General features: G+C 41.3%; 1 protein-coding gene across 1 annotated transcript in view; it reads left to right on the top strand.

The window, feature by feature from the left end:
• Window positions 1–22,740, top strand: part of UNC5D (unc-5 netrin receptor D) — a 526,408-nt gene extending 503,668 nt beyond the window's left edge. The window contains exons 15-17 of the mRNA XM_021681506.1: window positions 2,309–2,473; window positions 9,569–9,747; window positions 22,536–22,740. Coding sequence (XP_021537181.1) covers window positions 2,309–2,473; window positions 9,569–9,747; window positions 22,536–22,740 — 549 coding nt within the window. The remainder of the gene's footprint in view (window positions 1–2,308; window positions 2,474–9,568; window positions 9,748–22,535) is intronic.
• The last annotated feature ends 3,709 nt before the right edge of the window (window positions 22,741–26,449 follow it).

Raw genomic sequence — 26,449 nt, forward strand, 5'->3', positions numbered from 1 at the left:
TTAAAATGAAGATGGGACAACAAATGATGGAAGCACCAGGCAGGAGACTCTGTTTAATGTGGCAGGCATCAGGGGGCCATACTGGGCCCCATTGCAAAGGATTCTTGTAACAAGAGCAGAGTCCCCAGGCGATCTGGTCACATCAGTGTCCCCCAGTCATGGTTAGAGGTAAAAGAGACATTACAATGCTATTTCCTGAAGAACACCAATCAGCTGCTTCCCGTTTCCCTCTCCAGTCAAGCCCTAACCCCCTCATTAGCTCAGTATTGTAGAGACTGCAGGGAGGAGATTGGGGAGTAGGTCACCACAGTTAGCTCTAATGAGGAGAGAAGAGGATCATTAATGGCAATAGGAAAATTAGAGAAGGACAAGACAGTGAATGGTGATAATCAGTTTTGAAAAGGTAGAGTTGTCGGAGAAAGTAAAGGCCAAATAAAATGACTTGTAGTGATTAGGGGTATAATGTCAGTGATTGATAATAGATAAATTCCAGAGACATAACTATTGGGAGTTCTCCACAGAGAGGTGGCAGTGAGCAGATGGGATCTTGAAGAGTTCAGCAAGCAGAGAGAGAAGTGTTGGAGGCTGAGATAATGAAGTAAGGGTTACCCACAGCTTACAAAATGGAAGAAGCCTTAGGGGGAGAAGCACAGTAACTCAGGTTGGACAACAAGAAGAAATGGCATTTCTTGTAAATACATATTATTATTTATCCGGTGTAGAATTTGGTGCAAATTCAAAAAAAGTCATTTTTGAGTGTTGTCAGGAAAATGAATTCCTCCAAAGATTGCTGGGGGACCTCACCAACCAATCTCACTCCTTCTCTCTGCTTCTTGAGATGAAAATTCCACTGCCTTTCACTTGGTTTAGGATTAAGAACAAATGAAACAAACCCACAAAACCCTTATACTCCTTACTGGGATGTGTGGTAGGAGTTGGGGCATGAGTTTCTTCTCTCAGACTCCCTCAGCTAGCGCTCCTCTCTTCAAGTGGACAACAATCAGAGTCCAACCCTCCTTGTTGATCTCCCCAGGAAGCATCCAAAATCCAGACCTGTGAGACTTCTAGTAGAGAAAACTAAACTCAGAAATAAGCAATGTGCCCATTAGAGCTCAGGAAGAACTAGGTAACTCCTAGTTCCTCCAAGTGAGTAGTCTGAATTTTAATCATGGCCCCAGTCTCCTAACACATGATGGCTTCATCACCAGTCACACTTCAGAGTTTCAAACCTCCAAACCTGATACATCTTCTGCCACCTGCCAGTGTTAATATTGGAGAAAATGATATTTATAGCAACAGGTAAAAAAGAGTACATTAACGAGAAGAGAAGAAGAGAAAAAGGTGAGGATGAACGTTACTTGAGGCTGGTCATACATGGTCATTGCCAAGAAGGAGAGACTTTTTTTGTAGATGAAAGAATATCAATGGGTGACCTCTAGTTCGCATTACTGTAAAGCCACATGTCTGAGCACAGTCTAATCAGTGGCAGACACTGACTAGTACCAGGGGAAAAGGCTGTATGTAGATTTTATGATTTCCCCCCTCATTTAGTAAAAATTGCTTTTGCCACTCAATTGTAAGTCTTGTGACGGTAGAGACTGAACCTAGTTTCTTGTTATTTCTTATTGTTTATCTTGTACAGCGTCTGGTCATTAGCAGTGCTGAACAGATGAATTGAGTGAATGAGAAGTTGACAAACAGGACTGTTCTGGGCAGCCTAGTGTGTTTGTGTATCTCTCTGGCGTGTGTGTGTGTGTGTGTGCGCGCACGTGTGTGTGTGTGTTCGGCAGTAGGTACAATTTTTATGTTGGATACATTAGCAATATTGTGTTCTGTTTACACAATTCTGTAGGAGTTTGTGTGGTGTTGGGATACGTTCTTGTCAGTCAGTTCTTTAGCATAATTTTTATTTAAGTGAAAAGATATCATCCTACCCCAGGCTTAGGGAGAAGGATGGACCAGAAGAGTCTTCTCAAGAATATTTTTTTCTCGTTGGAAAACCATGAGGATTAATTTTTGATAGCATCCTAATTGTGTGTGTCACCAAGTGAAATCTGAGTTCTTGCACTGTGGTTTTGGAATTCAAATGTTATCAATTGGAATTGACATTAATTACTTTTTGTGCTGCTTGGCATATGCTGGAACATTATTTCTACAACAATTCCACCAAAGTCGCTGAGGCAATTATCTCTGCTGCAATCATTGTCATCATCATCATAATTATTGCTATTAATTCTCTCCTAGTCTCCACTCATCTCAGCCAGGCTCTGCACACCATACCCCTCTTCTCTCCCCCGTTTCCCTGCAGGAGGTCCCATTCTCCCGCGTGTGGTGCAGTAACAGGCAGCCCCTGCACTGTGCCTTCTCCCTGGAGCGCTACACGCCCACCACCACCCAGCTGTCCTGCAAAATCTGCATCCGGCAGCTCAAAGGCCATGAACAGATCCTCCAAGTGCAGACATCCATCCTGGAGGTGAGTCCTTGGTCTGCAGGACCACTTGACTCCATTTCGACAGGACACTAAGATTAATGTACCTATTTCAGTATGCTACACAGGGTCTAAAAGAGCTTCATCCTCGTTACCGATAAGGGCAAATAAACTTTTTCTCAGGCTGAGGGTTGAACTGAGCTTCCTATTGGGCAGAGAAACTCAACCCATCAGAGCTTAGGCTCCATGGAGAGCCCTTTGGGGAAAGAACTGGTAGAGGGCTTTTTATACACAAAACCACGAGCAATCTAATAGTCCATTGTAGGTTTGGAATATCTCCAGAGATTCATTGGTGGCTGATGGTACATTTGAAACACATACCGTAAAGAGGCACAAGGTCACCATGGGGCTGTTTTTCTACTGGTCCTGACCAGTTTTCCAGAAGTCGTCTTCAGGACCTGGGTTCCCTGTTGTCTTAAAATGTCTCCTAACCCCCAGGTTCGGGGTTCTGCATAGCCCCATCTCCACTGAATCTAGATTCATCGATGCAGTCATGTACAACAGAGTAGCTATAAGTCTCATTCTACAAAGTAAGGAAATGCAAGTGCAGAGAAGGAAAGGACACTGTCCAAGGTCATATCACTATTGAAGGGCAGAGTTAGAATGGGAGTCAGAGGAGAATTCACTTTTGCAAAAAGACACTTGATTTCTGCCATGGCTCTGATTTGCCCTAAACCACTGAATGGCTTCATGGCTGTGGACTTGGCTTAGAGAGATGATGGCATTCCTTCCCGAATGGTTATTTGAGGGTAGAGGGCTAGAGTAGCTGAGTGGTAGAATCAGGGGAAGCACGTGATGTTTTTGTTGAGCAATTCTAAGGTAATCCCTGGCTAGTGTAGAAAAACACATTTTATTGCTCATCAGTAGAATATATATATATATGCATGCGTGTGTACAGGCACACATACATATTTATGTGCAAATACATAAATAATATGTATTTATTCATTCAGGCTTGGCAGAAGGCTTAACAAATGTTATATACATACCACTCAATTCGGGTGTTTTTTTCTTTGAAAACCTGTAGCTTTATAGCATTATCACTTCACTCCATTCTCATTTCAATTCATTGTTTATGCAAAATGAGCATTGCTAATTCCCCCGAATAGTTTTTCTGAAGAGCGGATGGCTTTCCAAAGGATTGTGCCTCAAAATTGATAGCTGTCTTAACTGACATGTTTGTACAGGATTTGCATTCATTATCGCCAATTAACAATTGTGTGCCAAAGTAGTTTTGATGGGAAAGGTAGATCCAGAAACATAGGGTAGGATATTTTGAGAGTCTCTTTCTTGAACAGTCATGGCATATTTAACACAATACATTTCAAAGTAAAATAAAAAATTGCAGGAAAGTTTTAAAATAAACACAAAAGGAAAATCCAAGCAGATTTTCCTTCTGGCGTTCAGAAGCAAGCATGAAAAGGCAGGACAGAAAGATAACCTCTGATGCATACTGCCCTAAATGTCTGATCCCAGATCAATGCAACAATTCCAGGCTTAAAAGAGTTTTTATTTTTCAAGGCATTCCGATAGAGAGGACCAACTTCTGCTATTACAGGAAATCCATGTTAAAGGACTGTGATAGAGTTGATACAGCCTGGTACCTGTGCTCCTTGCTTAAACAAATTTTGGAAGCGAAAACAAATTTTGGAAAATGAGCTAATAAACACAATCTTACCCTTTACTCTCCACTTCCTTGTCTCATGCTTCGCAAGCTTACAATCACTTTGAAATGCCTTGAAAAAGAAGATACCACGTTGTCTCTAGATAGTAAGAGGCCAGCATCCAAATAATATTTATTCACTGTTGGGTTACCACTATCCGGTTTGCAGACGACTGCATTTTAGAAGCTCTATTAACCCTTTCGGTCCTGGAAGGATCATTTTATTAATTGCTTCAAGTGTTACTGCTGGCGTTTGGCCCAGTGCTTCGCCATCTCTTTGTTAATAAACTGTATTTCTTAGGCAAATCTGTTATTTTGTCAGCAGAAAATTAATAACTTTTGAAAGCCACTATATTTTGGTACCATTTCATACGCTCTCACAGGTAACCATTCAGCTCTGCGGATCAAATACTATACTGTCACAATTTGACATGATGTAACGTTCTCAAAGAGGTCAACCTTCTTGTCCAAGATGATAAAACCAATAATGGGGAGCCAGAGTTCCCAACTGAGGTACCTGACATCGAGGTCAAAGTCTGGATTTCCATACTAGACTACTTGCGGATCCCCGTCAGGGAAGTCTAATTTAGCAATACAGACTGTGGGCCTTGTACATAATGTAAGCCTTCTTTCTGGGGGGCTTTGGCACCAGTGACAAACATTGCAGCATCAAAAATTTGGTCTTTGAGTATGAAAGCAGGTGAAAATTGGGAAGGTCTTTCCTCAAGACTGCAGAAGGATGGGATGGCCTGGTATAAGTGTTCATTCTATAGGTCTTCAAGAATAGAATAGATTTCCCACATGTCAGTCTGCCTGGAAAGGGAGGTCTTAAGGTCACTCACATTCTTTCCAACTCCAGGACTGTCTCATTCCTGGCAGAAGCATACATCTGCTGATAGATCTAGTGAATACAAAGCATCCTCTTCCCCTGAAAATGACTTGGATTTTTGTGATAGTTCCAGAAAAAGTGAAGATACATAAAATGCTGAGAAACTGGGATTACCTGGGGAAGAGACAAGATACATTCTAGACATGAACTTGTATTAGTCAGTGAGTTGGGAATAATAGATCAGCAAGTGCATCATACTTTATGGCCTCTAGGCTGTAAGACCCTGCATTAGGTGGTTTTAATTAGTAATAGGATTTCATTGATTAAAGATAATAAAAATAACAATAAGGAAATAAATCTTTTGAAGTTTTCAATAGATGTCTGAATTTTTTAAGTATCTGTCCCTCTCCCCACTCCAAAAAAAAAAAAAAAAAAAAAATCCCTGTATCCTTAAGCTCAGAGCTCCAACTTCCTACCTTACTTTAATGAATCCTCTTAGTGTGTATTTCACGAATTTAACAATGGAACCATTCGAGGTAAAAGAGATACATATGTATATCATTGTATATATATTTTAAATATCTGAATCAAGACAGTGATTATCCTCATTGAAAGGCCTTTGGTTCTTTATGTTCAGCCTCCAATCCATCACATTCCTTTGTGCCTCTCATCTAAATGGCTTTCCAAATAAATACAATCATTCATGTCATTCTCACACTTAAAAATTATTTCAGTGATCAAGATAACATTTTTTTCTGTCCTTTAGAGTGACCATTATTGTGTCCCTCTGTAGAAGCAGGTGGTTCTCTTTAAATGTAACCTCACTGAATTACCTAACAATTAGCACCAATTGATATTCTGTAAAAGCAATGTTATCACCACTCTAAAAATTGTGGAGTGAAGCAAAATAATTTTACTAATATTGAAGAGAAGGGAAGAATCCCTAAGTAATTTATTGTATCATCCCTTGTTAACGTAATATTATTGGAGAATCCTTTTTTTTTTTTTTTGGTAGAAAGAACTTAAATGGGAAACTTGCATGTTACAAGTTTCCCTTCAAGCAATTCTCTTATCTTTCTTCCAAAAGTGGTGGAAGGTTAGGGGATGATTTGTCTGTTGCGAAATGGACAGAATACTTGGAATTCCTCATTGATTTACAGCTCCCCAGCTAGCCAAGTAGCAGCCTCTTATCTCAGATGGGCAGAGCATGAAAATCTGCTGTTCCTCTGCATATTTAATTTTAAACAATCAGAAAATGTGATGTATCTACAGGATTCTTATTACTTGGCCCAGCTGTCTTTTAGAATGCACCATAAATGTTAAAGTGTCATCCTTATGCATGGCAAATATTTAAAGTGGGAAACTTTATGAGGGAAATGGGGGCCCACTTACTAAAGTGTCGAAAATAGAAAAAATACTTAAGAGTCAGTCTCCTACAATATTTTATTCACTTTGAAATCCTACCACTTCTGTCCTGAAAACTGTGGATCGGGGTGGTCTCTCTTCTGCCAACAGTAAAGACAGAGCTTGGTGAGCTTGGTCCACTCAAAGATGCTGTAAGAGATTGCACAAGCCAGCCCTGTCTCTGCAGTCCTTTGTCATGGATACTTTCAGTGTTTTCAGTTTCACTGGCAAGCCACCTTTTCACATGTGAACACCCTTTGGTACTGATTTACAATGACAGCGCCCATGTTATCTTCCTTAGAATTCCGTAGAATTCCTTTTTTTCCTCTCTACAGTTTCTACCATCTTTTTAAAGCACATCCTCCTGCCTTAAGTCAGGAAATTGAAGGAAACGGTTTTCAATTTACATTTTTTAAAGGCTAGGAGAAATTTCACAAACCATGATTAAAAATGTTGTTGCTCGTAACCTATTTCATACAGCAAGAAGCCTGAGTTGGTTCATTTTATAACCAGCCAACATATCAGAATAAGAATTGTTCATTTTGCCAAAAATCACTAGTTACCCACTCAATTTCTATTCAATCAATAGCTACTCATCCTTCAAGGCCAACCGAAATGCCTCCTCCAGGAAGCCCTTCCTGCTCTTAATTCCTGAAGCATAAATCTCATAATGCTCAGCATTTTTCTTAACCACCTGCTTGTCTTGAAGCAGGGTGGCATAGAGAAATGAATCTTGGTATAGGTATTAGGAAATCAGACTTCTAGTTTCAGCCATGTTACAAACTACCTGGGGATTTTCACCACATTTCATAACCTTTGTGGTGTCTATAAAAAAAAAAAAATGCCAAAAGACTGATTAGGAAATTGGACAGGTGTCCTGGAGCATCCAAGGTCACTGAGCTAGGAAGTATAAAACCATACCCCAAAGCAAGGTCCCTCTGCCTCCAAAAACCATGCTTTTCTATTGCCCCATGCTAACACGAAATATGGGAAGAATTTTGATGAGTGTTGTTCTATAATATTCCAGGGAATAGAACTAAAACCAGTAAGTAGAATCTATTTAATATGATAATATGTACTTTGAATTTCCAAGCAGAAGATATAATATGCAATGTTTCTCAAATGTATTTGACCAGGGATCGGCTCTTTCTTGGAACATCTTCTGAGACACCCTTTTGGAAATAATGCGTTAAGGCACTGGGTTTCCAAGATACAGCCCCCAAAATGTAACTGTGTCAAATAGTTATGGAACAACAAAACATATTATCATTAATAAGATCTCTGCATGAACCAGCTTCCTCAATTAACAGATTCTTGAAGACAGAAGACTCACTGAGGTTTTTTTTTTTTTTAAAGATTTTATTTATTTATTTGAGAGAGAGAATGAGACAGAGAGAGCATGAGAGTGGGGAGGGTCAGAGGGAGAAGCAGACCCCCCGCTGAGCAGGGAGCCCGATGCGGGACTCGATCCCAGGACTCCAGGATCATGACCTGAGCCGAAGGCAGTCGCTTAACCAACTGAGCCACCCAGGTGCCCCTCACGGAGGTTTATAGCCATGTGAGCCTGGCCACTTGCCAAGAAGGGCTCTCACAGCTGTGGTGCCCGCAGTAGGAAAAGCTGTTAAGGTTGGAAAAAGCTTCGAGGCAGGATCCCAGAAGAGTTCATAAATGGCACATGTTGGCTTAAAGGAAAACACAAGAGGACACATTCCTAACATGAAGGATAGTTCTTGGGGTTTAAATAGTCCTAACTATTCCCTCAACCCCATCTCAGATTTGATGTTTTAAGTTCTCTTTATATTATTATCATTATATTTGCTTTTTTGCTATATAACCAATTACCATAAACTTAATAGGACAAAACAATACCCATTTACTGTCTCACATTTTTTGTAGGTCAAAAGTCCAGGCGTGGCATAATTGGGTTTTCTGATCAGGATCTCACAAGGCTGAGATCAAGATGGTGGCTGGGAACACGTTTTCACCTAGAGCTTAGAGTCCTTTTTCCAAGCTTATTTGGATTGTTGACCAAATCTAATTCCTTGCAGGTCCCCATTTTCTTGCTGGCTCTTGGACCGGGGTCATGCTCAGCTTCTAGGGGATGCCCTCAGGTCCTAGCTCCCTGTCCAGCTCTATAGACAGTTCACAGCCCTGCTGTTTGCATTCTACCAGGCCAGCAGGAGTGATGCCTCCAGATAAGAGCTGCCTCTTCTTTCTTCTAAACGTCACCTGATTAGGTCAGGCCCACTCTGGAAAATCTCAATCAATTCATAGTCAACTGATTAGAGACCTTAATGAAGAAACCCTTGTGTCTTGTAACCTATCATAGTCACAGGAGTGATTCAATCAGATACTTTTCGGCTTTAAAATTCTGTTGGTTCACATAAACTTATCAGCAGCCACTTTAATCGGACCGATGTCTGTATGTTTTCACATTGGAAATGATTATCTGATTGCTGGGATGCACTGAAATCACCAGTCCTCACTGGACAGCTCTAAATCAGAAGCAGGGTGGGCAGCAGGCAGAAGCCTTCTACCACACCCCAGGCTCTAGACCTCCTCATGGACTCCTGGTGGGCTTGTATATGACCAAAGCAATGTCATTCTGAAACAAGACCAAAATATTTACTACGGAATCACGCACTTCACAATCAGGGCGGGGCAACACAAACTTAAAGATGATCAATATACAATCAGTTCCTCTCTGTAGCTTTCCTGACAGGTGCCTGCCCAGCCAGCAACTTGGATTAGCCCATTTGTCTTTGGTCAGCTCTGACTATCACAGGTTCATTCCTTACACTGAACTGAAATCTGTCATCTGGGGTCTTCTTCCTACTGATTCTAAATCTATCCCCGAGAACCACCCCCCCCAAAAAAAAGAAAGAAAGGTTTAATTCTGCTGTCACCTGACATCTCCCTGGATGTAGGAAGCTGATGATTGTGACCCCCCCACACCCTCGAGTGGAAGACACTGTCGTAAATCTCCAGTACGTGATTCACGAGGCTGCCAGAGAAGTTATTTACTATGTTAGAACATAGGGGAACGTGTCAATGTATTTTACAGAGTCCATCACAAAAGGCAAGCATGTTGTGCATGTGCGTTAATAGATTTTCTTAAAAAAAAAATAAAGTGTTGATCGGTAATGCTTCTGTTGAGATCTGACTATGCTTTCTTTATTTGTAGAGTGAAAGAGAAACCATCACATTCTTTGCACAAGAGGACAGCACTTTCCCTGCACAGACTGGCCCCAAAGCCTTCAAAATACCTTACTCCATCAGACAGCGGATTTGTGCCACCTTCGATACCCCCAATGCCAAAGGCAAGGACTGGCAGATGTTAGCACAGAAAAACAGCATCAACAGGTAACTGGGTTGGTTCACATAAACTTATCAGCAGCCACTTTAATCGGACCGATGTCTGTATGTTTTCACATTGGAAATGATTATCTGATTGCTGGGATGCACTGAAATCACCAGTCCTCACTGGACAGCTCTAAATCAGAAGCAGGGTGGGCAGCAGGCAGAAGCCTTCCACCACACCCCAGGCTCTAGACCTCCTCATGGACTCCTGGTGGGCTTGTATATGACCAAAGCAATGTCAACTGGAAAGAGGACGCTCCTGAGAGTTTTGGGAAAAACGAAGGGGGTTGGGTGTATCCACATGGTTTCCAGGCCCTGATATCTTTATCAATCCCTCCGGCCATATTTCATGTGAGGCCTGGCTACATATGTGGGCAAAGATCAAGAACAGGACACTATGTGTGACATTTCCTTCCACCCACTCTGCCTTCGGGGACATTATAGAAAAGTCTTACTTTGGTCCTGGTCCCATCTTTAGGTTGGCTAACTTGGGCCACCCAAATGGGGGTAGAGGCTAGGTCATCTTGGTAGTTTTGGGAGATCCCAGCACGGTCTTGAGCCAGTGATAACAGAAACAAAGAAGTAAGCGTCTCACCGCTCCTCCCTACCATCTGGCCACCTTAAGCGTGATTTAACCCTTCATGGGGACATGCTCAGCCTGCAAAAGTGGGTGCTTCAGTACTAAAAGTTTGAGGATGAGAATTCCCAGATATGAAGGCAGGGGACACGAAACAAGCAGGTAACCTAGACACGTGAACGAGTCTGCTGCTTCACCAAGCTCCCATTACTAATGCTAGCTTTGTAGTTAAGTTGAGAGTAGAATAGAGAGATTCATAACGGGATTGATTACTTTCGATGAGAAGCAAGAGTGATGGCATCCCGGGCAGCACTGGTGGGCAGGCAGCTTCGGCTGGGCTCGAAGGATAACCAGCAGGGAGAGGGCATTGGCAAGCAACACCTCCCCTCCCCCACCCCCACCTCCCCCCATGCCCCAGAATGAATAGAAAGAAGAACAAGTTTTGCCAGAACCACTTTACTTACCTTTTCCTCTGGTACTGTTTTTTTTTTTTTTTCTTTTGAGGCAAAGCCTTATTTTCTTACTGTTTGGCTTGCTCTGTCATTTCCATTTTGTGTTCTTTATTTCCACAGACATCCTACCTGACTCTTTCTTCTCTGAAAGGGAGGTAGGTGTCTGCCAGGAAATGATAGAGTGCCGCTCCCTGTTTCAAAAGGGATCCAGAATCCAAGAACGAAGGACCCAACTAGAAAGCAGTCAGGCTCAGAGAGGCAAATCAAGGAAGAAGGCATGGCTGCCAAAGAAAAGGGAATTTGCAGAGACAGGCAAACCCAGAAAGAACAGATACATTCTTGAGAGTCATATATTGAAAATGAAAGAATACAAAAATGTATATGTACAGGAAAAAAAAATTAGGTTGAATATTTCCCAGCAAGTTTGACAAAGGGAGGAGATGTCTCATTTATAACCATGAGCACCCTGACAATGTCAAGCTCACTTTCTGATCAACACAGGGACAAGAATGAAAAACCAACCCAGAGAACAGAATTTGGTTGACAAAGAAAAAAGGGTGGGGGGTGGATTGGGCCCCCTGTAAGGTATCCCTGGTTCTCCAACCCATACCAATCTACCTGAAGACACCACTCGCCAGCCCTCTTTTTCTACAATTGCAATTCATAGAATTTGAACTGCATTAACTCCCTAATCCATTCTGACCATAAGAGTTTATGATTTGTAATTCACCATTCACATGAAAATAATTGCCCCAAAATATCTGTGGATCCACAGAAGCTATCACGTTCCTCTTGCCTCGTTCCATTTCATTCTCTGCTTACAGTCTACTTATGAGAACGACAATGAGTGCCCCCAAAGTCAGCAGTTGGGGCCCTTGCACAGTAGGGAAAATGCATTTCAGACTGGGAGACTAGAGTCAACAACCTTTTGTGTCTGGGCTGTCATGAACAGGAAATGGCTACACAGGAGCAGACCACCCCTCCAAGTGTCCAGGGTCCTCCGATTTGAACACTTGGGTGCCTATTTGCTTCAGGCTGTCCCTAAGACTCCTTCTCCAGGAAAACCTAAATTTCCTTGACATAAGAAACACAAACGACCTACTTTATGGAAAGTTTCTAACACAGTGCCCAGAAAATGTTGATTTTCATTTTTTTTTAAAGATTTTATTTATTTGACAGAGAGAGACACAACGAGCGAGGGAACACAAGCAGGGGGAGTGGGAGAGGGAGAAGCAGGCTCCCCCATGACCAGAGAGCCCAACTCGGGGCTTGATTCCAGGACCCTGGGATCATGACTCGAGCCAAAGACAGATGCTTAACCAACTAAGCCACCCAGGTGCCCCCTGAAAATGTTGATTTTCAATCAGTGTCGCTCTTTGCAATTTTCACTAATAGCAAATTAGGATGGCATGAATACATGTAATCTACTATTTTTAAATCTTCTTTGGTAAACATATTCAACTTCAGTGAATGGCATGTCCTGCCTCCCTCTTCATTCTCTAGCTTAGCCCTCCAAAAGTTATCTACCAAGTGAGAATGGTTTAAATTGAGAATCAGCAAACTTCTTTCTGTTAAAGAACCAGATAGCAAATAGTTTAGGCCATATAGGATCTGTTGTAATTGCTCGGTGCCATTCAGCCCTGCTTCTTCAGTGAGAAACAGCCAGAGAAAATACATGGAACACAGCTACGCCTATTTGTGTAACAAACTTTCTTTATAAGAACGAGCAACAACCAGCATTTGCCCTATAGAACATAGTTTGCTGACCCCTCATTTAAATAAATCTGCCCTCATTTAGTAAGATTTCTATAGGATCTTGTTGCTTCAGTCAGAGGAACACCGGGAGATGAGGCTTCTCAGTCAGCTCAGCATCCAAGCTTTGCGGGGAAAAGAGGGGGATAGACCCTTTTCTGCAGACTGGCTGGTTCCAGCAGAAGGGCCACCAACATATGCACAGAAGCAGAGTAAAGACTACTGAAAACCACCTTGCACCATGTTAGCTCATTCTCATTTTGCAGGAACGGTGAAGTTCCTTTTATGTTTTCATTACTGTACCAAAAATCTGTCTTCTCCTACATGGGAAGAAGCCCTACAAAACAAAGAGAAATGGGATTTTCAGATGTAATTTGTCACAACTTCCTATTGCGTAATCCCAAATCACTGGCTGGGCTCGCTTAGGGTTACAGATAATTTAGCATAGAACTGATCATTAATGTGTGTTAAAACACAAAAATCTGACATTGTGAATATGCAGACATTGGGCGAGAGAGTCATCCCATTGCTTGAGATCCCATCCACTCTGGGATCACAAGAGAAAGAGGATGACAAAGCACACAGGCTTTGTTAGAAAATTCACCTTCCTTGATCTTGTGACAGCACTTTTCACCTGCTTCTCCCCCTCCTTTCAATTTCCAGAAGTATCCCAAAGCTAGCAAATCATGAAGGAAAAATTTTCAAAGGGAGTGGAGGGAAACGTTTACTTTTATTTTATTGCCAGTGAAAATGCTCTCATACCCTCCTTTTGGGGAAATGCAAATGTCACTGATGATAATCTGCCTTTTTGCCAAACAAGTTTCTACTTAGATCTGAATGGGGGGGCGGGGGGAGACTCAGAATATAAAGTGAAAGGCTTAGCAATCGATGAGAATGTGAGAAATGTCAGTGGTGTGTGTTATGAGGCGGCAACACAGGTGGCCTTGCAACTTGCCTGGCATATGGATCACGCTAAGGAAGCTACACAGCCTCGCAAAGAATGTCATCGAGAACAGTTGCAATTATAGATTCTGTGAGCAAACTTTGACTATTACTCAGAGTCCATACTTGCTGCATTTGAAAGCTGAGATTGCACATTTGTTTTCTAAATTCAGCTGCAATAACCCTCTACTTCAGTGCTCCTGGCCCCATGTGATTGGTAGGTGGGGAGTGCTGAGAAATAAAGAATTGATCGCGTAAAAGTAGATGGTGAGGAACATGGCTGAGGACCGAAAAGATTAATGTCGGAAAAGAACTGCTTCAGCCAAAAGTATTCTCCCATCTTTAAACTTCCCTAGTGCTTTGTATTGTGATGACACTATGTATCTTTAGTTATTGTTAAACCCACCAAGATGGTTCTCTCTCCTTAGGGGAAATCCAGTAATTTTTCCTTGAATGAATGACACGAACTCTTTCATTGGACACTAACTATGCTTTACCTCAAAAACTTTCTTCCTCATAAATAGAATTGATAGGAATAACCATCAAAGGATTTTCAAAATTAGTCTCCAAGGAAAACAGTTTACATGGCTGACATGAGGGAAGATTCTGGTCTTCTCTCCCAGCTCTTACACAGTCCCCGAAATTCTACCATTAGCTCATTCTTCTTTAAGGCCTCATGATTTTCATATTCCAGAAACCCTTGTGAAAACATAGCCAGCTTGACCATGTTGCTATGGGAACAGCTGCTGGAGAAAGTGCATGAGACATGGGAGTCTGAGCGGAGGGGAAGCAGCCGAAATGGAAAAGAGGATGCCAAGGTGGAAAGAAGCACATAATTACATCCTATTAACAGTTTTTCATAATAGTACACAGTTGAACCTTGAACAACACAGTTGAACTTTGGAACTGCATGGGTCCGCTTATATGTGGATTTTTTTTTCAGTAAATACAGACCAGTGCTATAAATGTATCTTCTCTTCCTTATGATTTTCTTAATGACATTTCTTTTCTCTCGCCTACTTTAAGAATACAGTATATGATACACATGACATACAAAGTATGTGTCAACTGTCTGTTTATGATCTCAGTAAGGCTTCTGGTTGACAGTAGACTAGTGGTAGTTAAGTTTTGGGGGAACCAACTGGATTTTTGGCCGTGTGGTGGGGGGAGGGCTAACTCCCCACATTGTTTAAGGGTCAGCTAAAACATATTTCTAATGTCAGGGGTTAAAATAGTTTATTTTGGCTGTTAATGTTCATGGGTGATGGTGTAGCAATTGTGAGCAAATGAAATTTCTCAAACCTCGTGGCTGATAACCAGTTTTTCCACCAGGACCTCTAATGAGAAACAGAATCTTCTCCTACTGAGGTCATATGCTTTCATTCATTCTGTCCACCCTCTTAATTGGATACACAGGAACAGTGAAATGACCAGAGGACAGAGGAAGGTCACAAGGCAGCTTCCTCGTCTATCTTGGAATAACTGTTGAGAATTCACCAGAAGTAGAGTAGCCCATGTGCCAGCTGCCTTTTTGGGGTGAGGGAGGAAGAGGAGAACAAAAGCCATACAGGAGGCCTGCTTCCCAGGCAGGCCACTGTGGGAGGCGGAGGGGAGTCTCGCAGTGACCACGGAGACTCTGTTTTCATTCCTGTGGTTTGGGGTTTACCGTGATGACATCAAACTCCACTTTCTTTCTTCTGCCGGCTGGAGACTAGAAAACACATCCTAACCTTTCAGTAATAAAAATGGATGTAAGGGCGTCATATCCCAAAAAGCCCCCTTTAGGACTCTTCCAGGGAAATTTAATACATAGGGAGACAGATAGCATTACATGGGTCCTTGGAGGCAAAATAGGGGGAAGCCCAAATCAGACTTTCTGGTTCTGGCCCAGGAGGCTTATGCAGGGGGTGAAACGTGAAGAGCCCTTAACAGTGAAGCCAGAGGGACCCAGCACAGCAAAGCTTCATTCCACCGAGGTCAGTGACTCATGAAACTGCCCACTAATACGAAGTGGAAGCAGATAGCCCTGGGACAAGTGTAGCCATGAAAAAGCTGTATACGGTTTATAAGTGGCAGGTGTCCATCCTAAAGGCAATATGGAAAAGAAGTTTCTTAATGTTCCTCCAAGAGAACCAAAGCCATGCTTCCACAGCCCCAGGCGCCAGTGACGGGGCACTGCATTCCTTCTAGGCAAGGGGCGAGTTTGTGCTGATCCTTAAAGGAATAACAGGTTCTCCTCCTTTATGCTAATAGGGTTTTCAGAAAAGATGGACACGGGCACCTGGGTGGCTCAGTTGGTTAAGCGACTGCCTTCGGCTCAGGTCATGATCCTGGAGTCCTGGGATTGAGTCCCGCATCGGGCTCCCTGCTCGGCAGGGAGTCTGCTTCTCCCTCTGACCCTCCTCCCTCTCATGCTCTCTGTCTCTCATTCTCTCTGTCTCAAATAAATAAATAAAATCTTTAAAAAAAAAAAAAAAAAGAAAAGATGGACACGCCCAGGCCCCTTTTATAGCCTAAATAATCCCCTTCAAAAGAGCGGTCTCAGACAGCACTGAAAAAACTGGCAGCGTCCGTTTGCCTAAATATGAGGTGTTCATCATCTGAGAAAATTAAATTATAAGAAGGATTTTAACCTAATTCATTAGAGGATTCTTTAAGGGATTAACTGTTTCTTTTCAGTGATTTGCGAGGTTTTATTGAAACACATAGTGAGTATTTTGCAAAGGGAGAAGTCTATTTCACGATTCCCTTACTCAACATTAGCACAGGGGTCTTTCCTCTCGGAACAGACGGTGGTCATTCTCCTTCACCCTCAGGATGCGTAAAAGGTCTCAAGGTTATGGAGTGGGAAAATTAGTTTAAATGAGACCTATTTTTCCTTGATATTTCCCAGTTAAAAGAAAACTAGAAATTCGACTTGGTAGTTTTCATGGCCATTTACTTCCAAATATGACAAATTGTCATAGACACTTTCATCCTGTCAGGAATGAAACTAGAGAATTGAAAACAGGGTTTATAACTGACCTTATTCTCCTTTGGCAACTCACGGGTGGCCCCGAAAGCTCCAGGTCCTTAAATGTTTGACAAGGAAAAAAAAAACATCCTTGCTATTCCCCTTCAAGAGCCAGATAATAGAAGAGACAAAAGGAAAAACTGAGAGGAATTTCATGGCCACATTAATTGACCTAAAACAATGAATGCACCTGCACCTGTCTGACAGCAAGACAGAGTGGAACTCTGTGTTTTCTGTTGCCTGTACCCCGTCCTTGTGGGTGCCCCCTGACAGCTGCCTTGCACTGGAAGGCACGGGAGACAATAGGCAGAGGTTGAATTATGGCATCCATCTTTTACTTCTTCTTTGGAAAATGCAGCACTGACTTGGCTTTATCCTGAAAGCTGCTTTGCTGTTTGTTGAGTACCCGGGGAGGTTCAAGTTTGGGGATGGAAGCCTGACGGGTGGGACAAATGGTTGTGTTGTGTCCATTTACTGCTGTTCAATATGAATGGCTTTTCTCTTCTGTCCGCATTGAAAGAACCATATGGAGGGCTGGTTCTGGTCACATACAAGGCTCTCATTAAATGAGACAATGAGGATGATAGCAGGGATATTAATATTTTTTCATTAGGACTCTGTTTCCATTCCCTCTGGCACTAACAGTAGGATTATGCACTGTTCCTATAAATGATGGCTCCCGATTTGTTATGGGCAGCTTAACTTAGTTTTCACTTTTTATACTACAAGCCTACTCGGAAAGAAGATATTTTTAAAATATGCTTTTTCAAAGGCTAAAACAATTCAGTTGACTGAAATGTAAATGGCAAGTTTGTAGAATATAAACAGACTTGCTGCCTTCATGTTACAGGGATTATTAGTACACCCCAACACCTGAGGGTGTTGGGTGAAATCCTCAATTCTGAACTAATTTACAGCATGCCCCTAGTATGAGGGGGTCTTCTGTGCTAATGACATTAAGCTGCAGCTCTAATGTGGTCCCCAACTATATTTCAGTAGGAAATCCATTTTCCCAGTTAGTGACCAGAAGAGTTTACAGCTTGCAAATAAAGTGGATCAGCCCCCATGGTAGCAGAATTCTGAGAAACTTGAGAGTTTGTTATCTGGAATTCAGAATCAAAGGGAGTCCCTTATAGGGCACACACAGTGGGACCTAAGAACACTGAGCCAGGCCAACTCCATTGTGAGCGCAGAATGCCTTCCAGAGAGCTTCAGTGTTTTTCCCCAGGGCTGACATTGAGCCTCAGACCTGTGCCTGCCCGCATTACTCTTATCTCCCTTTTAACTGATTGAAGGTTTAGATGTTACTATTCCTGAAGACATTTACATTTGAATAGGCTTTCAAGTACTTAAGAAAAGGTGGTCTCTCTAAACTCACACCAAAGGGACACCCAGTCACTTTTCCTTTTCCTAAAACTAGCCTATAAACACCTTGGAGGGCAGAATTTTATCATGGGCCCTTAATTCTTCCCTCCTCTTTGCATCCAAAAATGGAAACAGGCACAGTCATTATTCCCAGAAATCCTCAAATTTTAACCTAATTTCCATTATTCATTTAACATGGTCATTAATTTGAAGATGTATTTTGAAAACTGTGATTCTGCATAAAAATTTGGTTTTGGACCATATACACCATTATAGGTTGGCCTGTGTCTAGCTAGTGAAATCGCGAAGGTAAAGATTCATGCTTCCAAGTCTTGTCCTGGCTTCCACCTCAATCATGGGATTTTAATTGAGGATAAGGGATGGGGATAGGAAAGTCTCAGAGGAAATTAATCCTGGTAATAAAACAACCATCCCCCCCACCTCAGCTGTCCCCAGAACTCAGGTGAATGAAGGCATGTAGGCTCAACAAGACAAAATTAAATTTAATAAACCATTACTACTCAATAAACTTACATGGGTAAATTTGTCCAGCTGTCTTAGCGCGTGTGTGTGTGTTTTTAATGGTTTACTCTTTTAGTGGAAGTTCCAAAGGAAAAGATAAAGTCATCGAGTCTAAAAAGCTTAGGACAAATAAATTGACCTGAAGACCTAGAAGGAGTCTAAAGTAAATTCCTAAAATTTAAGAGTTATCTTACCTGCATAATATGCAGCATCTTTATGACACTACAAAAAATGAAATCTTATTTTTTCAAAATAACGTCAGTCTATCAGAATCCTAAAAGGCTATGACAAAAGGTCACCCAAAGTTAAGAGCTTAAAAAAATAACAATATGAAGCATCTAACACCAGCATTATAAACATTCAGTTCTTTAAACATGTTTCAAAGAGAAAGAAAAAAATTAAGTTTTACTTTGAGGCATCCACCTAAATTTCAAGACTACTAGTTTTGCTAAATGTTCTGGTTTCATTAAAAAAAAACCAAAAAATCAAAGACACTCAGAAAATTGCTTAATACCAACTATTGCTATGAATTCTATTCTCTAGTATTAACAATATTCCCTGAATTGTGTGTGCATTTACCTGCTAGTGTCCAAATTTGGCACCACCATTATGAAGAGAAATGAGTCACATAGACTGGGATCAGAATAATTTCAAAAGGGCAGTATGGAAACCACCAAACAGATGCATGGTAGACCAATTTTCAAAACAAAACAAAAATCAGTGCATTTGCACACATGCAAACGGTTAAAATAATCCAACTATCTTGGAGGAATAGCCTATTGCATTAGGATTTTAGGGTCTTTTATATACTAATTGTTCTGGGGTAGACAGGTAAAGATAATTTAATAGGAGGTCTGTTTATCACAAAGCTAACTGAATCATTTTTAATAAGACTGATTATGTTCCTGCATGTATCTACTAAAATTAAGTGGAATTTGAGATTTGTGTATGTTATGATGAATGTGCTCGTATAGAGGATAAATCGGAGCCATGCTTTGGGGAGCACATTTCACTTGTTACAATCTGTTCAGAGACCTGCGCCAAGTGAGAGTTACATTTCTGCCTCTTTTGATCACTTAGCTTTAGGCCTGGGTGCTTATTCTACAAATCAGGACGTTTGCAGGAGTGCTGAGAACCAAATGGCTGGCAGGAACCCTTCGACAGCCCTGCTCTTCTTCCTCTACACTTAGAACACCTTCCCACCCCCACTCCCAACCCCACCACGTATTCATGAAACTTCTGATATCCTGTTGGGACAAAGATTCATCCCGGCCTCCAAAACATATTCTGTATGCCTCTCCCAGAGTTTTATTATTGCATTTTTATGCCTGGGTCTTCCTGTCATGTCTTGAAATGTCAGAGATCCCCGAACACTTACTGAGGATGAAGCTCTCAAAGTGCTTGAGGCAGGATGTGTAACTTGTGCATTCAACAACTTTAACCCTCTGGCTACTTATTTTCAAAGGCAGCACAAAACATAAAGTTCAGTCTAATCTTCTCGCAAATAGTTACCACCTCTGGAAATAGAGCTTGAGTTGTAAGACAGCATAGGACAGGGATCAGCACTATGGCCTAAAGGCCAAATCTGGCCCACCACCTGCTTTTCTATAGCCCAGGAGCTAGAATAGTTTTAGGTTTTTTAAATGGTCAGGAAAATAAATAAGTAAATAAATAACTAAATAAATAATCAAAAGAAGAGAAATATTGTGTGACATGACAACTGTATGACCTTCAAATTTCAATGTGTCTCAATTAAGTTTTATAGCCATGCTCGTTCACATGTATTGTCTATGGCTGCTTTCACACTGCCATAGCCAAGTTGGGTAGCTGCTTTAGAGACCACATATGGCCCCTAAAGGCAAAAATATTTACTAGCTGGTCTTCACAGAAATATTCGTCAACCCCTGGTATAGAATAAAGCTTAATTTGGGGGTTAATAAGATCACAAGGAATCTAGTTATTCCCACAGGACACTAGTCCACTGTTGTTCAAGGGAAAATACAAAATATAAACCCTCAATAGAATGATGAGAAATCTGTGCTTTTGTTTTGCTTGCTGTTTTTTTTTCTTTTTTTTTTAAAGATTTTATTTATTTATTTGAGAGAGAGAGCACATGAGAGGGGGGAGGGTCAGAGAGAGAGGCAGACTCCCTGCTGAGCAGGGAGCCCGATGCGGGACTCGATCCTGGGACTCCAGGATCATGACCTGAGCCGAAGGCAGTCGCTTAACCAACTGAGCCCCCCAGGCGCCCCACCAAATTTTTTAAAAAAAGATTTTATTTATTTATTTGAGACAGAATGAGAGAGAGAGAGAGAGCACATGAGAGGGGGGAAGGTCCGAGGGAGAAGCAGACCCCCCGCTGAGCAGGGAGCCCGATGCGGGACTTGATCCCGGGACTCCAGGATCATGACCTGAGCCGAAGGCAGTCGCTTAACTGACTGAGCCACCCAGGCGCCCTGTTTTTTTTTTTTTTTTCTTTTTGAAACAACATTAGATAGCATAAATATTTACCCATTCCAGACACAAATGTGTGTTTATGGTCTTTATTCTCAAAAAGGACATGGAAAGAGATTATCACACAGCCCATCCAGAGTTCACTGTCACCTAGTCTCTCAGTTTGCCTCTTTCTCAGCTACTTCCTCAGTTTGTGTTCCGCCTGAATGTTGGGCGGGGGGTATCAATAGACTGAACAGACCTAGAGGAATAGCAGTTTTCTCTACAAACATTGTCCCAGGACCAAGAAGAAGTGACAGTATTCAAAACAAAGTTCTTAAATAAAAAGAACTAGGATCCCTTCAATTGCCCAAGCAAGGTTTGATTTGCCATTTCCATTAGTGTAGAAATAATAACTATATTTGATTCCAAGTGAGGGGGAGGGGCAGCGGTGGGGGGGAAAGGGGGATAAGGAGAAAGGTAAACCAGAGAGAACATTTTTAAGCTGGCCTTCTCCCGCTCTCAGTTACAGATTCGGATGTAGTAGAAAGTATATATAGTACCCTGAGAGTTCTGCTATTTGGCAACCAACTAGCTTTAAGCAGTCCCTTGAGACCTTTGAATAAAATAGCACTTTATTCAGTCAAGATTACTGTATGTGTGTGTGTTGCTTGTAAATGGTAATGTGCCCTTAAAAGCTTGTCTTCTCTCCCAAGTGCTCTTAGTTACATGGGTCTGCTTTGTGACTATATGCTGAATGTGGTGAAGAAAAATGGTGCCAGCCTCAAAATAGGCAATTCTTGGTTGACTCTCAAAAATCTTTTCAACTTATCAAAATTTTACCAAAGGTGACATTTCTATCCCTGCTGTAAAAGTGCCTATGAAAACTGTGACCTTTAATCTTTTGTGTTGTCTTAATCTTCATCATAGCAAAGTCGTTGTCCAAAAGGTTACCATTTGTTTTCACTGAAGATCCCGTATCATCTGAAAAAGGCTCATAGCGATCAATTACTCAAGACAATGGATACTGAATAAACACCTGTCATAGTATTAGATAAGGACTATCGCAGAATCAGATTATTAGCTATGATCCTTTCCCTTCAAGTGTCTTTAATCATGCTGGTGGGCAAAACTCACATGAAACATGTAAGCAGTTTATTCATATGAAAATTTAAGCACAACAATAGAAAGAATTCAGAGAAGAAATAAAGCATTTTGAGCAAAGAGTAGAGGAGAATTGAAGCAGGCATTACAGGAGAGTAAGATCTTGAGAAACAGTAAAGAGAGGAAGTGGAGAGAATAGATTGAATGAAAGCAAGAAGCAAAGTATTTTACCTAAGCCTGCATTAATGGCTCAAAGGGCAAAGGAAGACTGGGTATGTCAAAAAGAAAGCAACAACATAAAGGGAAAAGTCAAAAATAAATGTCCTAGTGTGAGAGATTAGAAGGACATTTGTAATTACTGGGATACTTGTTATAGTTACAAAGGAGGCCAATTTGGAGGCACAGGAAAGATAACCATTTCTGCAACATTGAGTTTGAGGAGGTGGAGAGATATCGAATCCGAGCAATCCCAAGGTCATTTGGAGACCTGTAACTAGCTCCCATTAACCTCCTATTCCTACTGTAAGAATATCCATTGCAATTCATTTTTAATTCCCTTAAAATGATTTTTATTTGTTCCTTTATTTCTGTTTTCATTTTTGTTATTCTTTGTTTAAATATCTCCGTCTAGGAATTTATCTTATTTTGCTACACAAAGTAGTCCATCTGCTGTCATTTTGAACCTGTGGGAAGCTCGTCATCAGCACGATGGTGATCTTGACTCCCTGGCCTGTGCCCTTGAAGAGATTGGGAGGACACACACGAAACTCTCAAACATTACAGAATCCCAGCTCGATGAAGCCGACTTCAACTACAGCAGGCAAAATGGACTCTAGTCCACGATCACTCATGAGACAGTGACGGCCAGCTTCAGGACATTTGCTTTAAATGGGAAAGAGGCAGCTTTCTGCCCAGGGGCATTTGGAGAATTCAGCCTTCATTTACAATCAGTGTGAATCCCTGGTTGAAGAAACTGAATTTTATATAGGTATAATATGTTCATAGGGAAAAGTACAAGCTCTCTTGAATATAAGAGGGCTCTACTGTCTTGTCTGAATCTGCACTCGGGCGAACACTTGATGAACTTTCTCAGCTTTGGAGTGGGGAGGATAAAAGTGAGGGCGTAGCTAGAGAAAAGTAACTGTGGGGAAAAGATGAGCTACGATAAAGCCAGGAAGGCAGAGAGTGAATCGTGCATGTTTTGAAACAAGTTTTTAATGAGATGCCCCAAAGGGCCAGCTGATTCTGGTACCAGATTGTCAAGGTTGTCTCCCAACTGGCATCCGTGAGGTCAGCAATCATTGTAAAACCAGCTTTGCAAAGTGAAACGGGGTTGCCCACCCATTTGTAGGACTTTGGGAATGTCAAGGAGGGCATTTAGAATCTAGATTCTGAGTTCATCACACCAGCACCGATTCCCCCATTTATCCTAGCCACTTAATGGAAACAAGATCCGAAGGTAAGACGGACCACAGACTAGTTCTTGCCCTGTACGCCACCTTCATTTTCTCCCCGAGACAAATCTGCCCACCTTCTTTCTACCCCTTCCTTACCCGGTTTCAGAGCATAATTAAACTTCTCAATATGGAAATTTACTTCTCCTAATTCAACAAAGCAGAATCCTCCATTCCCAGCTAAACCAGTCGAATTGCAGAGTGCTATTAGAACACAGCTTGACGTGGATTTGGAAGGGGGCGGTCAAATCGAGCCCAGGGAAAGACAGGGACTGCAGACGCCACAGGCCTCAGATAAGCTGTAATTCTAGGATGGAGGTGTTGACCCAGTCTCTAAACATTGTTATAAGGGCATGAGGGGTTCTGCTCAAATTTTCAGTCCAGGTTCTTGAAACTTTTTAGCCTCTTGGTACTGTGTTATCACAAAATCTCTCCGTAGGACTATAGGGCATCCTCCTTTTGCCTCTTGGAAAATTAGCAGATAGTCTTTGGTCTAAATGATATGAGTAAATAGATGTGAGGAATAAGTCTACCACAGTGTCCCAGAAACCACATGCATGTTCAGGAAGCTTTTGAGCTCTGATTATTCAACCTCACTAAGTACGCTTTCTCTACAGGACCATGAACATTAGGACTATTGCTTTAAGATTTTTTTTTTTTTTTAAAGAGGCAATGATATTGTGGAGAACTGAAGTCCACAGAGAATTCGTGAACCCCATCTTAACATTGTAGTCCATCTTTTATCCTATTACATCATCATTTTTGACAAGATGTCCTGGTAGACTAAAAATGAATATATCTGATCCTGCTCATCTTCTGGTGGATGTTTTAATTAGCTGTCCACAATCAGGACAAGCAAGGTCAAGGACCTAGATTAACTATAAGGCTGATCAGCTACTTAAAGGTTGGCTACATTAGAATAAAATATAGTCAGGGAATGGGGGAGTTGGGGAGTACTTGGCAATGGGGATATGGTCAATTTTAAAAAAAAAAGTTTTTGTAAGTCCTGCATAAAAAAAAATTATATATATATATATATATATATATATATATATATCTCCACTGAAGTAAAAAAGACCTAGAGATAGGTGGAATTTATGATACCATGGGTAAGGCATTAAGAACTCTTGAATGTGGGCGCCTGGGTGGCTCAGTTGGTTAAGCGACTGCCTTCGGCTCAGGTCATGATCCTGGAGTCCCTGGATCGAGTCCCGCATCAGGCTCCCTGCTCGGCAGGAAGTCTGCTTCTCCCTCTGACCCTCCCCCCTCTCATGTGCTCTCTCTCATTCTCTCTCTCTCAAATAAATAAATAAAATCTTTAAAAAAAAAAAAAAAAGAACTCTTGAATGTGTTAGCCATTTTCTCTAACGTGTGGTATATATGGTCCCCTGTATTGGATGGAAGGCTTTGCCACATGAAATTCAAAAGCATCTTGCTTTTCTCAGGAACCAAAGGCATATTAAATAGAACAGACCCTCTTAGAATTGCTGAGCATATTTTCAAAATACCATCTCTAGATCACTCTAGGTCAGGAAGAGACCCTTTTGCTAACGTGCTCTACTTGTTTATTCCTTCTGGAGAGCAATGAAGAGAAGGCATGAGAGGGTAAATCATCTGACACCCTTGCTAACATTTCTGGAAGAGCAAGAAGTTGAAGTAGATGGTCAGTCACCCAGAATAGAGAGTTGACTGGCACAGTGTTATACAGAAAGCATCTGCATTGACTGTTTAATAATAACTTGTAGGAAACACATAGAACACTTTTGTCAGCTTCCATCTTGGAGGATTTTTGTTTTAAAACCACCCTATCCTTTTTTCCTCTTCCCTTCTAATTGGCCTTATCATTGCTTTATATATTCCGTGAATCCACACAGATCTTTTAGATCCAATACATTTTTTATATCTTAAAACAAATGAAAAATTTTAATATTTTCCCTAGAATCTAGATTATGTTAAAATGAGAGATTATCATTAATCCCTCAACCTCTAGAATTTCCTCCCATGGACTTTTATTTTTTTTGACCTTGGTGTTTATAAATGCATGTGACCATCATAACATACTGAACAACAAAGGAAGCAAATTAGCATGATTCACGGCTGACTTCAGCCTAAGGTTCAAATCCACCTTTCAGTCCATTTTGCTCCCTCTTTTCATTTCTCTTATTTCTGCTAGACTTCTACATAGGATTTCTACAGAAATGTATGAAATTCTGTGGCCGTTGCATGTCAGGATCGTACTTTACAATAGAACGCCAAAGAGAACCCATGTTTGTGAGATGTACAGACACGGTTGAGGGGGTAGGGGTGTCAGGAGGAGTGGAAATCACAAATCAGATAGACTTTGCTGACACTTGAACTGTGGTTACTTGCTGTGGCCTAGACCCTTGTTCTCTTTTAACATTTTCCCATCACAACACAAATGCCCCTCTAGAAAGAGGTTCACTTGCCAGTACACATGCTTACCTTAGAAGTCTTCTTGTCCTAGTGTAAAAGGAACCAAGACATTAAAAGTGGGCTTTAATACTTGGTAGGTTACTTAAAAATTTTTTTACAAAATATCCCACTTACTGCCAAATCTTTCAGTCTTCAAAGGCATTTAAGTCTAACGGTCATGCTTTGAACAGGACTTCAAATTATGCCACCAAAATGGTGCACTTCACAGGTGTACCAGACTGCCACCGCATCATAAAGCTAATTTACAGTTTTTACAGCATTGCTTGTGCAGTCTTACTGGTTTACATTAAAATCCTTTAAGCCAAAAGGAAGCTCACTCTATGGATTTAAATGCAAACTTCATTTACCAGTGCAGAAAGTCTCGTAAAACTCAGATGTACTCCCACAAAAATTTTATTGGCCTTTTTGTAAGAGATGAATAGGAATTGACACAATTCTCTTTAAAGAGGGGAAATTTTCTCTCTTTTTATTATTTTTATCTCCAGCTGCAGGTATTCTCCGGTGCCATGGTCCCTATGTTTTTCTTTCAGTTGACTTTGTGAGGGTTATTAAGTCAGGACTAAAACAGGGTTCTCTCTGGATTAAAAGTTCTGGAATTTATTGCATCTATTTTCCTTGAGAAAAATTCTCAACATCA

Source organism: Neomonachus schauinslandi, chromosome 2, assembly GCF_002201575.2.
Source record: "Neomonachus schauinslandi chromosome 2, ASM220157v2, whole genome shotgun sequence".
NCBI classification, from domain to species: Eukaryota; Metazoa; Chordata; class Mammalia; order Carnivora; family Phocidae; genus Neomonachus; species Neomonachus schauinslandi.